The sequence below is a fragment of the Micropterus salmoides genome, unplaced genomic scaffold (genome assembly GCF_014851395.1).
Source record: "Micropterus salmoides isolate LMB-PRFRI ecotype aquatic unplaced genomic scaffold, ASM1485139v1 Ms_hic_scaffold_23, whole genome shotgun sequence".
In the NCBI taxonomy this organism is placed as follows: domain Eukaryota; kingdom Metazoa; phylum Chordata; class Actinopteri; order Centrarchiformes; family Centrarchidae; genus Micropterus; species Micropterus salmoides.
Window position 1 is genome coordinate 18971661 of NW_024041484.1, and position 13184 is coordinate 18984844.

At 40.2% G+C, this 13184-nt stretch overlaps 2 protein-coding genes across 3 annotated transcripts in view; one reads left to right on the forward strand and one right to left on the reverse strand.

The window, feature by feature from the left end:
- The first annotated feature begins 586 nt into the window (after positions 1 to 586).
- cd36 (CD36 molecule (thrombospondin receptor)) lies at positions 587 to 7497 on the forward strand. Of its 2 annotated transcripts, none has more exons than XM_038739146.1 (12): positions 587 to 795; positions 1139 to 1299; positions 1503 to 1647; positions 4466 to 4621; positions 4719 to 4810; positions 4933 to 4982; positions 5125 to 5194; positions 5493 to 5680; positions 5826 to 5944; positions 6028 to 6101; positions 6639 to 6693; positions 6801 to 7497. In XM_038739146.1, the coding sequence occupies exons 1-12, from the start codon at positions 673 to 675 to the stop codon at positions 6975 to 6977; spliced, it is 1410 nt and encodes a 469-aa protein (XP_038595074.1). In that variant the 5' UTR covers positions 587 to 672; the 3' UTR covers positions 6978 to 7497. The 2 variants fall into 2 exon arrangements, with proteins under 2 accessions (XP_038595074.1, XP_038595075.1); XM_038739147.1 differs by lacking the exon at positions 587 to 795 and adding an exon at positions 834 to 921.
- A 930-nt stretch (positions 7498 to 8427) lies between these two features.
- sema3c (sema domain, immunoglobulin domain (Ig), short basic domain, secreted, (semaphorin) 3C) overlaps positions 8428 to 13184 on the reverse strand; it is a 41670-nt gene continuing 36913 nt past the window's right edge. Inside the window, exons 16-18 of the mRNA XM_038739144.1 lie at positions 12736 to 12803; positions 11619 to 11749; positions 8428 to 10482 (exon numbers count right to left, since the gene is read on the reverse strand). Of these exons, the coding sequence (XP_038595072.1) occupies positions 10060 to 10482; positions 11619 to 11749; positions 12736 to 12803 (622 nt within the window). The 3' untranslated portion in view covers positions 8428 to 10059. The remainder of the gene's footprint in view (positions 10483 to 11618; positions 11750 to 12735; positions 12804 to 13184) is intronic.

Consider the following 13184-nt stretch of genomic DNA (forward strand, 5'->3'; position numbering starts at 1 on the left):
GGTTCTAAAAATCTATGTGCAGGGAAGTCATGTACATTACAATAATCAATAAAGATAAGACTGACGAAATATCTTCACAAGAGATTAAAAAGCAATTTATTTGAGCAAGCCTCGTGGAACTACACAACCACAAATATTGCTTTATAAGCTTGTAGCTTGGATAAGCAGAAATAGGAGAGGAGATAAGAGATGAACTGATCAGAAAGAGAACAGAAAAGAATATAATAAGAATTAATTTAGTTTGTCATCGTCTAGGTCATTGTATATCTAGAACTGACATCTCTCTGGGTTCAGAAATAAACTTAATTTTACACAATATACATACGTTCACTCCTATTTCAAACTTTCACCTCAACCTATTGCTGTTATCACCTGGTCAGATAGTGCTCGCTGAAACCTGGGGAGATGTCTCTCAGCTGAACCATAAACCTTTCTTGTTATTATGTAACTTAATTTATAACAGGTCTCTGGGTGTGTGCCAGATGTGCCTGTACCTTTACCTGGCCTGATCAACTCCTCTGATGGTACAGTACTGCCTGTGCTGCTGGCGGGGACACAAACACAGACAAGCTGCACATACCAGCACACACCACAAACACAGAGACAGAAGGAGAACAGGCTGAAAGAGAGATAGACAGACGCACGGTCGGACGGAGGGAAACGCACACCACCATGGGCTGCTGTAACAGAAGGTGCGGGCTGATAGCCGGAGCTGTGTTTGGGGCTGCGCTAGCCATCCTGGGAGGCGTCCTTATCCCAGTGGGGAATAACGTCATTGAGGGGACAGTGAAGAAGGTATGGTGCACAGTTTCACCCTGGGTTCGGGAATAGGGAGTGACAGAGTGTGTGTATGCGGAGATCAAGGTGAATCAGGAGACACAAGAGGGAAGAGGCGTGCGTTTCGGAAAGCTGCTTCAACTGGTAAACAAGAAGCTGTGCAGAAAGCCAAGTGTGCTGTGTTTTTTTACCCATCAAAAGAACCCATCAAAAGAGCATCTGTGATTTTTTTGTGACACAGTAGAGAAACATTTTAATTGCTTAGAGGCTCCACCATTTTCGTGTATCACTGGGGTGGCTGGCCTGCTGGCAGTCTTGAGGCATGTTAAAAATAGACTGTCTGTGTGTTTCTGGGATTTAGGAAGTCATCATTGAGCCTGGAACGACAGCTTATGACACCTGGTTGTCTACGACGGTAAAGGTGTTCAGGCAATTCTGGTTCTTTGATGTGAAAAACCCCATTGAGGTCATGCAGTATGGCGCAAAGCCAGTGGTAGTGGAAAGAGGACCTTACACATATCGGTAAGATTGATTTGTTTACCTCATTTATGTCATTTTGATGCCAGGCTTTAGATTTGATTTGACATACAGTATAGAAACAAGTGTTTTTCATGTTTCATGCAATAAGGCATATTCATCGCGTGTATCTGATGTCACATAACATACAAGATTTTAATCTCTTCTAATGAAATGCAATGTCTAAGTCAGACCCTCTTCCCCTTCAGCACGAGATATATTCCCAGAGAGAACATCACATTCAACCCCAATCAAACTGTCTCCTTCCTGCTGCCTCAGGGCGCCATCTTTGAGCCATCCATGTCAGTGGGACCAGAGGAGGACAAAGTCACTTCCCTCAACCTGGCTGTGGCTGTAAGTGAATGTCACCCCACTGTGCGGTGATTCCTGTCATGACTCAGCTCTACTGTTAACCGTTACTTGCGCCTCTGATCCAAGGCCAAGACAAGCTATGCCAAATCAAGCTGTGTGGCCACTGTGGTCGGTTGCTTTGGTCTGCAGCCACTCATTTTAGTGGTTGTTCCCAACCTTTTTGGCTTGTGACCCTCTGTGACAGGTTGTTTGTGAGCTGTGAGTTTAACCACAGTGATCTCCCCTTATTCCTTTGAGTGATTTTGCATAGGGCTGAAAACTGTCCAGTATTTAGAGATTAGAGAGATTATAGAATACTTTTTACAATAGACACAACCCCTTAGATGACCCTTTGGAGGGCCACGATGCTCAGCTTGGGAACCAGTGCATGAAGAGTTATTTCAGATGGCATAATATAATGAAATTTGGTTGGGGAAAATTAAGATTCGTAGTGACTTGGTAGGCTAGTGTCCAGATATTATATATTGTCTCCATACGGACACCATACTTTGAGGAATATAAACAGAAAAAACATAATAATAATAATAATAATAATATCTTTATTTGTAGAGCACTTTTCAAAAACAAGTTACAAAGTGCTTTATCAAATGTAAAAACAATAATACCCAAAAGACAATAATACAAAAAAAAATACAAGATAAAAGCAAGAAAACATTGAAAAGACTAAAATACACGTTTAAGATAAATATAAAATTAGTAAAATAGAATTAAAAAAAAGGGATAAAATAAAGTCAAATAAAAATTGGGAAAGGCTCTCCTATAAAAGTATGTTTTAAGAAGGGACTTAAAAGAGTTCACTGACTCAGCCGACCTGATTTCCTCGGGCAGGCTGTTCCAGAGCCTCGGGGCCCTGACAGCAAACGCTCTGTCCCCTTTAGTTTTCAGTCGAGACTCTGGAACAGACAGACCTCTGCCCGAGGATCTCAAGGTACGTGCTGGTGTGTATGGGACTAAAAGGTCAGAAATATAACAAGGCGAGAGGCCATGAAGAGCTTTAAAAGTGATCAATAAAATTTTAAAGTCAATTCTAAAACACACTGGGAGCCAGTGTAATGAAGTTAAAATAGGGGTGATGTGGTCATATTTCTTTGTTCTGGTTAAAAGCCTGGCAGCTGAGTTCTGGACAGTCTGGAGTCAGCAGATTTTTGGGTTAAACAAGTGAAAAGGCTGTTGCAATAATCCAGGCGTGATGAGATGAAGGCGTGTAAAATGGTCTTGGTGTCCTTAAAAGTTAACATAGATTTTTGCTATATTTCTAAGTTTATAAAAACATGATTGAACAAGTTTTGTGGTGTGCTGCTCGAAATTTAAATTACTATCAAACCAAACACCAAGGTTCTTTACAACAGGCTTAATGTGATTTACTAGAGAACCAGCAGATGGCAGTATTTGTTTTGCCATAAGTCAAACTATTTAAATGTTAAAGAAAAATACTGGCATTTACAGGCACATTTCTTTACCATACAGGTAATGAAAGCTCAGAAATGGCTGTTTTCTTCTCAAGAAAAATCAAGAAGGCTAATATCCACCCATCTAGTGTATATCATTTCTTTGTATAACTTTTGCTTTTTGTGAGTAGCATAAAGGGAACTACAAACCTCATCTCATTATACAACCCTGCCAAACTCCAACCCCTACCCTAAATTGAACCTAAACCCAATTCTAACATTGACTCTAGCCTGAACCCTCAAACAGCCCTTTGAAGAAGTGAGGACCAGCCAAAATGTCCTCACATTGCTAAAATTAATAGAAATTGCAGTTGGGTTAATAAAAACAACTGCAATTTAATCTATTGTCCAGAAATCGTTAAATAACTAAACACAACTTTTAAATAATCATTTAGTGAATTTCAGTAAAAAAAACGCTGTTACCAGTCTCAACCCCATCACACCTACATTTCATTATTATTAGTTTTTTAATTTATGAAAATTTCTAAAATGTTTAGAACTATCGTAAGAATTTTGATTTTAGTTGAAATTCTACAATTAAACCATATCTTTGATAAAAAATTATAAAGTTGCTGTCACAAAAAGAGCTAATTTCAGGCTTTAGTAAAGCAAAAGTATGATTTCATGTTGCTTATATATTTGCAATTACTGAATTAAAGACATCTGTATAAATGGAAAATGTGGATTTCATGACAAATGCACTTTAGAATCATGTTCAGACAGCTTCCATAGTATCCGTTACGGGGTTGAAGACTAATAGTTCACATATCATAAAGTAATAACCAAAAATAATAGGGATTTCATACCTGAGGTGGGAAAATATGTTTTTCTGAAAGTTAAATATGTTATTAATGTTGTGGGGTGTTCAGAAAAGTACAACATTTTTGTGAAAAAGTCCAAATTGTACCGGTTTCGTGGAATGACTCAGCTAGTGCGAATAATTCCACTCCCTCCCTTCAGGTTGACCTTCAAAGCCACTCCCCCAAAACACATTTTCGTGCACTGGTAGGCAGGCAGGTAGTTAGACAGGCAGGCAGCCAAGCCATTTCTGCAACAGTCACCATTTTTTCATCTTTGTTTTATAACAAGAAATGCTTCTGAAATAAATTGCGAACCCTTGCTTTAATGTTTGATACCCAGCTCAATGGGGACTGGCGATTCTAATGAGAGTCTGTGTAAGTAATAATGTAGTATAACAGTCATAAAGGAGGGCTTATCTCCTCAGGCAAACCACAGCAGTGGTGTACACAGCAGTTTTGTGTGCTGTATCGTCAACTTTCACTGATAAAGAAATTATACTTTGTTGAGCTTTTACAAATATAAAGATAAATGTTTATCTTTTTTTCCCCCAGGGAGCTTATTCAGCAGTTCCAGAGGTGCTTCACTTTTTGTTACAGAATAGGATTAAGGCGAGCAACTCCTCCTTGTTCCAGTACCGTACAGTCAAGGAAATACTGTGGGGTTACACAGACCCCCTGTTGAAAGGAAATGTGGGCCTATTTGCACCTGTAAGTAAACTTATATTATGACCTTAAAAATAATAAACGCAGAAGAAAGAAATCACATGGTTTTATTAGTTCCTTAAATAAAATGTGTTTTCCCTAGTACAATGGCACCTATGATGGCTATTACACTGTCTTCAATGGAAAGGAGGACATCAAAAAAGTGGGAGCAATTGACATGTGGCAGGGAAAGAGGTGAGTCCGATTACAAATAAAGTTAAAGAGATATTGAGTCTGTGTCTTTAATCATTGTGATATTTTAGGTTGTTAAATCAAACCATGCACGTTTGTCTGACAAATTAAATTGTGTCCAACAGGAACTTACAGTTCTGGAATGATACGTACTGTGACATGATCAACGGGACAGGTGTGGCTCATGCAGCAATGTGTTTTGTAAAAAGCCTACATGACCTTTTTAATTTTTCCGAACCCCCTTTTATAATGCAGTCCTGTAGCTGTAAATGCAGATGAGTCTCCTGTGACCTGATTTATTCTCCCCACTTTCTCAGATGCTTCATCATTTCCTCCATTTTTGGACAAGAAGAAGCCACTCTATTTCTTCTCGTCAGACATTTGCAGGTGATGAAGAGTTTCTTTTTGTGGGAGCAGTTTCATCTGATCTTGTCTGGCTGTTAAATGTTAAACTGGCACTAAATGTCAATGAGAGATTAACATGTTAAATCTCCTGAGAGCTGCAACCATTTGGACTTTCCACTCAGTAACCACTAGAGGTCAGAGCTTTCCAGTACCTAAACCATAGTCATGTATTAGAGTCAGTCTGAATAAAGTTGCACAATGGAGCCAAAGATTACCGTGATTACATGAAGGTCAGTTCATGTGAGACTTTGAACTTATCTCTGTGTTGTTTTGTCTTCAGGTCTGTGTCAGCTGGCTTTGAGGAAAGCATGAATCTGAAAGGGATTACAGTGTACCGCTACACCCTCCAGCCAGAAACCCTGGCCTCCCCTACGGTCAACCCAGAAAACCAATGTTTCTGCAGAAACCCAAAGACCACAAAGAATTGCACTTCGGCTGGAGTACTGGACATCAGCTCCTGTCAAAACGGTCAGTGTTCATTTGTTGACTTGAGCACAACATATCCAGAATCTAAAGGAGGTTGATGCATCCCAGTACTTTCTTCTGCTGTTTTACCTTTCTGCTCAGCAGCTTGGCATTTTAAATCGCCTTTCTTTCCTTGTCATGTAAACAGGAAAACCTATCTTCATCTCTCTGCCCCACTTCCTTCATGGAAGTCCATACCTGCAAGAGGCTGTGCTTGGACTCAATCCCAGTGAGGAGCACCATGTCACCTTCCTAGATGTGGAACCAGTAAGAGGCTTTTTATCTTTGTCATATCTTACTTTGAGTGGCAGCTACTCTGATGCACATTTTTTGTGGTATTTTCCCACCAGACAACTGGGTTCACCTTGAGGTTTGCCAAGAGAATTCAAGTGAATATGATGTATGGACCATCAAAGGTCATCACGTAAGTTGTGCTTCACATTTTTAAAGAAAAGGATATGAGGAAATACACTTATTTGCTTTCCTGACAAGAGCTGGTTGAAAAGACTGAGACCACCCTAATGTCTGCATGGTAAATGTAAAGCTTCAGCCAATCGCTGGTTAGCTTAGCTTAGCATCAAGGCCAAAAGCAGCTCACAAATTGTGAGCAAGTTTACAAACTAATGTGTTTTCTTTGTAAAAAAAAGTTGTGGTTTTATGGGGGTTATGTGCCAAACTATTTTTTGGCTTTATATGCTAACTGTTAAGCTAACCTGCTGCTGGCTGTAGCTTCACATTTACTATACAGACATGGTATCTTCTCATCTAGTAAAGTGAATAAGCGTATATCCCAAAATGTCAAACTATTCCTTTAAGAAGGTGTTTGGGATGCACACCATGTGCATGCCCCCCGCTTCTTTGCATTTCCTGTCTGTGTCTCTGCTGTCACTATCAAATAAAGACAAGAAAGTTTGAGACAAATCATGCACCGAATTCCAACTAATGAACTCTATCCCTGCAGGGTGCTTAAGAAAGTCAAGGATTACACCATATTCCCTGTTGTTTGGCTGAATGAGGTAAAATAAAAAACGGAGCCCTGCAGGCACAAAGTGTTTAGTCTGTTAGCTTGTGATGCATGGTAATCAGTCACTCCCTCTCTCTCCGTCTCCATCTTTGCAACCAGACTGCCGTTGTGGATGACGAAACTGCAGACATGTTTAAGAAAGAGCTCATCTCCCGTATCCAGATGTTGGAGATAATACAGCAGGTACTGCTGGGCATAGGTGTGTCACTCTTCACCCTGTGTCTCATCTCCTACTGTGTAGTGAGGAGGAGAGATAACCAAGCCAAGCTTGTGTGAATGAATCATGCAGAAGCAGAGCACAGTGCATTAAAGCTGCTATGGGACATCAAACCTTTTGATATAGACTTGCACTTTTTTGTAATTTCAGTGTTATTTATAATGTCATACCTCCTTTGATACCAGGGGGTATACTGTGATTTTGTAAAGCTCAAGAGGTGAATTCCTTTGCCAAGTATTATTTTTATTGCAAGTAACCACTGTAACATTAACTCAATCAGGGATTTCTAGAGGGAGATAAGATGGAGACTCCTCTCAACTGTCAGGTTATTAATCCACACAGAGGAGTAATATGTTTGTTGAACATCCTATTAAAGAAATGTACATGAATCTAATTTTGCGCAAATGTTCATATCCTTTGCTGAACTAGTGTCTTCAAAATGAATAAAAGCTAAAAAAGGAGTTTTTCATTGGGTGTGCTTTTCCTGGTACTGGATTGTCAAAATTGATTTCCATCCCCCTCTGTCCAAAAGACACCATCGATGGTCCTGCGGCTGAAATAAACCTCCACATTGTGCAAGCTGAAGCAAAATGATTTTGTTTTCTCTTTACCTTGGGTGACCCATAAATCAAAAAGAGTAATATAAATGGGCTGTGTGATGATTACACTGTGGTGGGGTTTGTTTGGCGAGAAAACCGTATTTCTGCCCAGCAGGAGGCCTCTCTTCGGTTTTATGGGGTTTAAATGACCCTCTGCAGCCTCTTGGGTGTCTTTGATTCGACTGTTCAGTCTGAATCCATGACACACAAACATATGACGGAGTTTTTTTAACTGAGATTAAAACATATATTACATTATACTTATTCCTCATGTCTTTGTGCACCCTTCTTTGAAATTTAGGATTTTTTCCTTTTTGAGAACTGGACTTGTACACTTTTAAAGTTAACATTTCTTCATGTGATAATGTTTTAAGAAATAGTTAAGCTGTGGCCAGCATCCTGCTGGACTGAACATGGGGAAACAGCCTGTCTTTTTCCTGGGGTAAAAAATCACCCACACAACCCTCGGTAAAGCCGAGCCAATGATTTTTACACTTTTAGTACAGATTATACAATTTAGATGTTGTTACTGGATTCTTTCTTTAACATTTGAATAGTTTGGCTTATTTTGTTACATAAATAAAAAAGGTTTTGTAGAAATTCCCATTTATATTTGTTTCCAATCTTTGTGCTAGGCTAAGCTTCAACTGTTGCTTCATATTTACCTTACAAACATGACAGTTATCTTATAATCTAACTGTCGGCATGTTAGCAAATAAGTGTATTCCTCCAAATCACATTGTAATTTAATAACTTTAAAGCAATATAATAAGACTGTGATGATATGCCCCACCGTGGAATTTATTAAGTAGACAGACGGATGATGTATTGGCCAGTAACAGAAGGAGAACGCTCACATTGAGAAATTATATTAATAACAGTGTCTGACAGTAAAATGATGGTCTTCGTGTAAAACTGAGATTCATCTGAACAGATTTATTCAGGCTATCATGACATTAATAAATAGAAATACAACTGTTTCATAACACTGAAATTACACCGAGTTGAAGCTGACATGATGCTGGTCACACAGTTTTATTAAACATGGAGATCTGTATGAGGGAAGGTACAACTAAAGAGTTCTTTTCTCAAAATGAAAATAATGCTGTATATATCTGCAATTTGCAGATACAGTCATAGTTGGTGATATACTGTATGTAGAAATTATATACACGATGAAAACACGTTTCACAAAACTCAACAGAACATTAAATTAGAAAGGATGAAACAAACAAACGAAAAATACTCTGTACACAAGCAACAAAATAACTTCTATCTACATTAACTACGCTTCTGAAAAAAAAAGTGTCTATTCACATATATCAAATGGTCTAGCTCACAGACTCACTGACAATTACCGAAATAAAAGTATATCCACTTTGCTGTAGGCAATGTGGAAAATGTGGATCCGAAAAAGGATACTGTCATCTTTTACCATTTACCTTATGACGAAAACTCTATATTTCCAGGTTTTAGGCGAACTAAAATGTGCGTATCTGCTAGCTTGGTTACTAAGCAACCTTTACATCAATGATGAATTTCTATAAACATGCTTCTGTGCCAGAAACAATAGAAGTATCATTCAATATGCAACAAAATTACAGTGAGGCTTACAAGTATGTCTGAGAAATGGGAATAAATATAAGAGAGATCATGTTCATGATGTGTGCAACAGCTCACACAGACTTTCATATTCTACTCAGAACTCTATTCATATTTTACTAGTGTTTCTGTTTGGGTAACATCTGCACACCTGGGATGTTAAGTTTGGCCTTTTAATTACAGCACACTTTTTTTTATGGGGACACTTGCCGTCTGAGCTTTGTATGAATAGTTGTATTGTATACAATATGCACGTCTGTCAACCCGTGAGAACAAAGTGAGTTTTTATTACTCCACAGATGGCAACAAAGTCCTGCCATTTCACTGAGCAGAGACAATTTTGTTAGTTTAAAGTAAATACAGAAATGTGAGTAGAATCTATTAAAATACTAGTATAATACTTCGAGAGGGCACTCACTGTTAAACATGCATCTGTCTTCCTTTTGTCCCTTTTTACGCTCTATTTGCTTTACTATGATGACTTCAAATGACCCCCGCTTTTAGTGAACAGAGAACAAATCCTGTGTGAGCTAATATGTAGCCGGTCCATTTCCCCCTCTGATTTAGAAAATATGATAAGATCATTGACCACAACTACGTCTCAAGGCCGTATTATCATAAGCAATATCAGCTGAGAACACAGTATATTAGTGGCACTCAACAGGGCCACTTCAGTTTGTGGTGTGACTGCAACAGCAAATGAATGGCTTGTAGGTGCCTGTGCGTGTAAATTAGTGTATGTCACAGCCATCTGCTCACAGTGCGTCATGCAAGAAATGGAGATACTGCCCAGTAACAACTCCCCACACCCACCTCCTCGTTTTACTGTACTCCACAGTGCAGCGCTGCAGTTTGAGATGAGAGTTGGAAAAGGAGGATCTGGATATAGAAACAGAGGAAAGGTGCGCGTGTCAGTCTCTGCAGCTGCCAGCTCCCTGTGTTAGACCTCTGGGGGGTGATGGCGGCGGTTGCGGCTCTTCCTCCGGTCTAGCAGGGGCTTCAGTTTGGCCAGATCCCCCCTTAGAGGTCCAGGTAGCTGTGACTGCTGCTGCTGCCTCTGCTGGAGGTTCTGGAGCTCCTTCCTCTCTTTGCAGTATTGCTGTACAGCCAGGCTCTCTGCTGGACTAAAGGCTGCCAATAGGACCTTAGGGTGCAACGAGCTGGCCCAGGCCCACGGCGACTGCTGTTTGTCTGTCAGCACGCTCACCATGGCTTCGCTCAGCACCCGCAGGCGGATCTTGGCGACGGTGCGTTTGAAGGTGTTCTCGGTGGTCAGGCAGTAGTAAAGGCCCTGGTCAGACAGCTGGACGGAGCGGATGAGGAGGCCATGCTCGGTGGAGAGGACACGGTCGCTCAGCTTCACCTGTGGTTGGCATAATTAGGATGTGTCATAAACCCGTCCATTTGGTCTAATCTGTCTATATAGTAACTGTACAGTACAAACATCACTAAATATTAAATGCAGATTAAAGGGGTTACTTAAAATACTAACATGACTCAAGTAAGTCAGTGGTTCAACAAAATCCTGAGTACAAATGATAAAAAAATTTAATGGCTGTGTATATACCCCGCCCCCAAATGCTTGAAAAAGAAGGAATGGATGGATTACTCTTTATTTTGGTTCATGTTGTAGGCTACTACTATGCTGAAACATTTGAAATCGTTGAGCTCCTTAAAGTTAAAGTTTGTCCATGTGTGGCCCTGCGATGGACTGGCGACCTGTCCAGGGTGTACCCCGCCTTTCGCCCGATGTCAGCTGGGATTGGCTCCAGCCTTCGCGTCCCTGTCCGCAGGATAAGCGGTTGACGACGGATGGATGAGCTACTTAAAGAAGTTGAAGACTCTGTGTCGGCCGAAATACAATTACTGTAAGAAGCCGAAATGGCAGTCAAAGTGGAAGTGCTGAAAGAAGCTGAAGTGCCTTCGGCGTCAATTTAAAATAACCAATACACTCCACTGGTGCTTATACCCTAAATGCAACCCTGTTTATTCCTTTTCCACTGACTACTTTAAAATCAGCCAGGCCTTAGTTTAGACTCCAGCAATAACACGCCATAAAACTGAAGTGATTTATTTTAAGGCCAATGTCTATTCTCATGGGGACAAGGCTATAAAATGGTCATTACTCTGGTCTGCGCCACAGAGGTGAGCACAAAATCCATATAACATGTGTCTGTATCAAGCAGGCACTCTCTTGCCCAGTTTTATTTAATCTGTCACAGGACCCGTAGAATATTTGATAAACGTTTTCCCTTTGAGAATCCAGTCATTAGTCAAGGTCCATATCATGTTTGATCTATATCACTGCTCATTAGGATGCTCCGCTGCCATTAAGTGTTCATTGTGTTAGTCCTCAGGCGAGACAAGTCCTCGTCAAGCATGTAAGCTCATTTGATTGCTTTGACATGTTTAAAAGTTTGATTTATTATTTGACTATGTGAGAAAAACACCAGACAGCTCCCTATATATCATAACAAGGTATTTTATTGTCCAACTGACCTCTTTCCTTCTGTCATTATCCCTCTGAATCAGCCAGCGGATCGAGGCCTGGGGAGATTTGGGAAGACACTCCAGGAAGGTGGTGTTGTTTTTCACACCGTACTGCGTCATCTCCAGTGCGTTTCTGTAGGCTATCACACACACACACACACACACACACACACACACACACACACAAGTCAGACGTCACTTGCTGACAGACACAAACCCCACAGATGGACTCAAATCTGTTTTAACTGTGAGAGTGAAATGTTGACACAGAGCTTAGTCTGACGCCTGCAACACAACCAAACTCCATCCAGGCTTCTTCAGTTTTTACAGACTAACAAAATAACCCTCAACGCACCGGACCAACTCAGTTTCATCTCATTTACCGCGTCTTTTTTTTGACGCGGCCAAATGGTTCATCACTCAGCTGGATGTATGACAGGGTTATGACTAATTAGTGGTAATGGCCATATGGTTGGTTCCCCAAGCTCGTAGTAGTTTAGAGATGTAAACTGTTCACGGAAATGGAACACTCTAGGGAGCAAATCCTCTCCTCTCATTAAACTGCACCCTGCCAGTCGAATTTTCATGACGGATGCTGTGCTGTACCTGGACTCAAACATGAATACAGTATTATATTCAGCATAAATAACTACAATCATTTGTTCATCAAACTTGTTTTACCATCAAATGTGGACTTATTTCACTCATAACACAACACTGACATCACCTTACAGGCCTAAATGTGTTAGGGCTTAGCATGTTAACAAACTTGCCTATTTACTTATCCTGCTAATACGTTGCAACATTAGCATTTATTTGGAGATGTGTTTATGCCTACCTGACAAATGTAAGGTGAGTGAGCGTGTTAGCTCTGTTTTGCTTTTCCACCAAATGGAGAAAAATAGCTAGCTTTTTTTGTTGCTGAAATCAACTTCCTGCTGTTGTGAGGCTGATGAGAGTGTAATTTGTGGGCTGTAAAATCTAAACAATTAGCTAAAAGAGACTAAGTGCTTGGTTGAGTGAAAACTTTCTATGGGTTTGAGTGGTCCCTATGAGCATCACCTTTCACATTTCACATAGTCATTTGATCCTTTAATATAAACATGTTTCATCTAGCTTTAATTACCTTTTAGATTGAATCCTCTGCATTGAGTGAGTGGATTCCCATGCATAATGTCCTGCCTTCTGCTTCTCCTAAAAAAGAAAAAACATAGTAATGAGTATTAGCAAATGACAACTAAATACAGAAAAAAAATGCACAATCATAACAATCTTCCACCTCACATGTTCATCTCATATTAAAACTGTGGAGGGAGTTAGTCACTGCCAAAACAACATGGGGAAAATCTGACTGTTATTCTGCTCAGTGGTGCACACTCATATAGAACAGCTTGAAGAAAAGAACATGTAAACAGTTGACACATTTTTTGCAGGAAAACGGGCTGCGCTTTTGTTCTGTGACCAAACTAAACTTGACCTGCGTCTGACTGGAATGTCAAGAGACAGACAGCTGGTCCTTAAAGAGACTAGAGAGGTATTGGTTTAGAGGCGAGGTGTCGCTCGTACCTCCCAGTC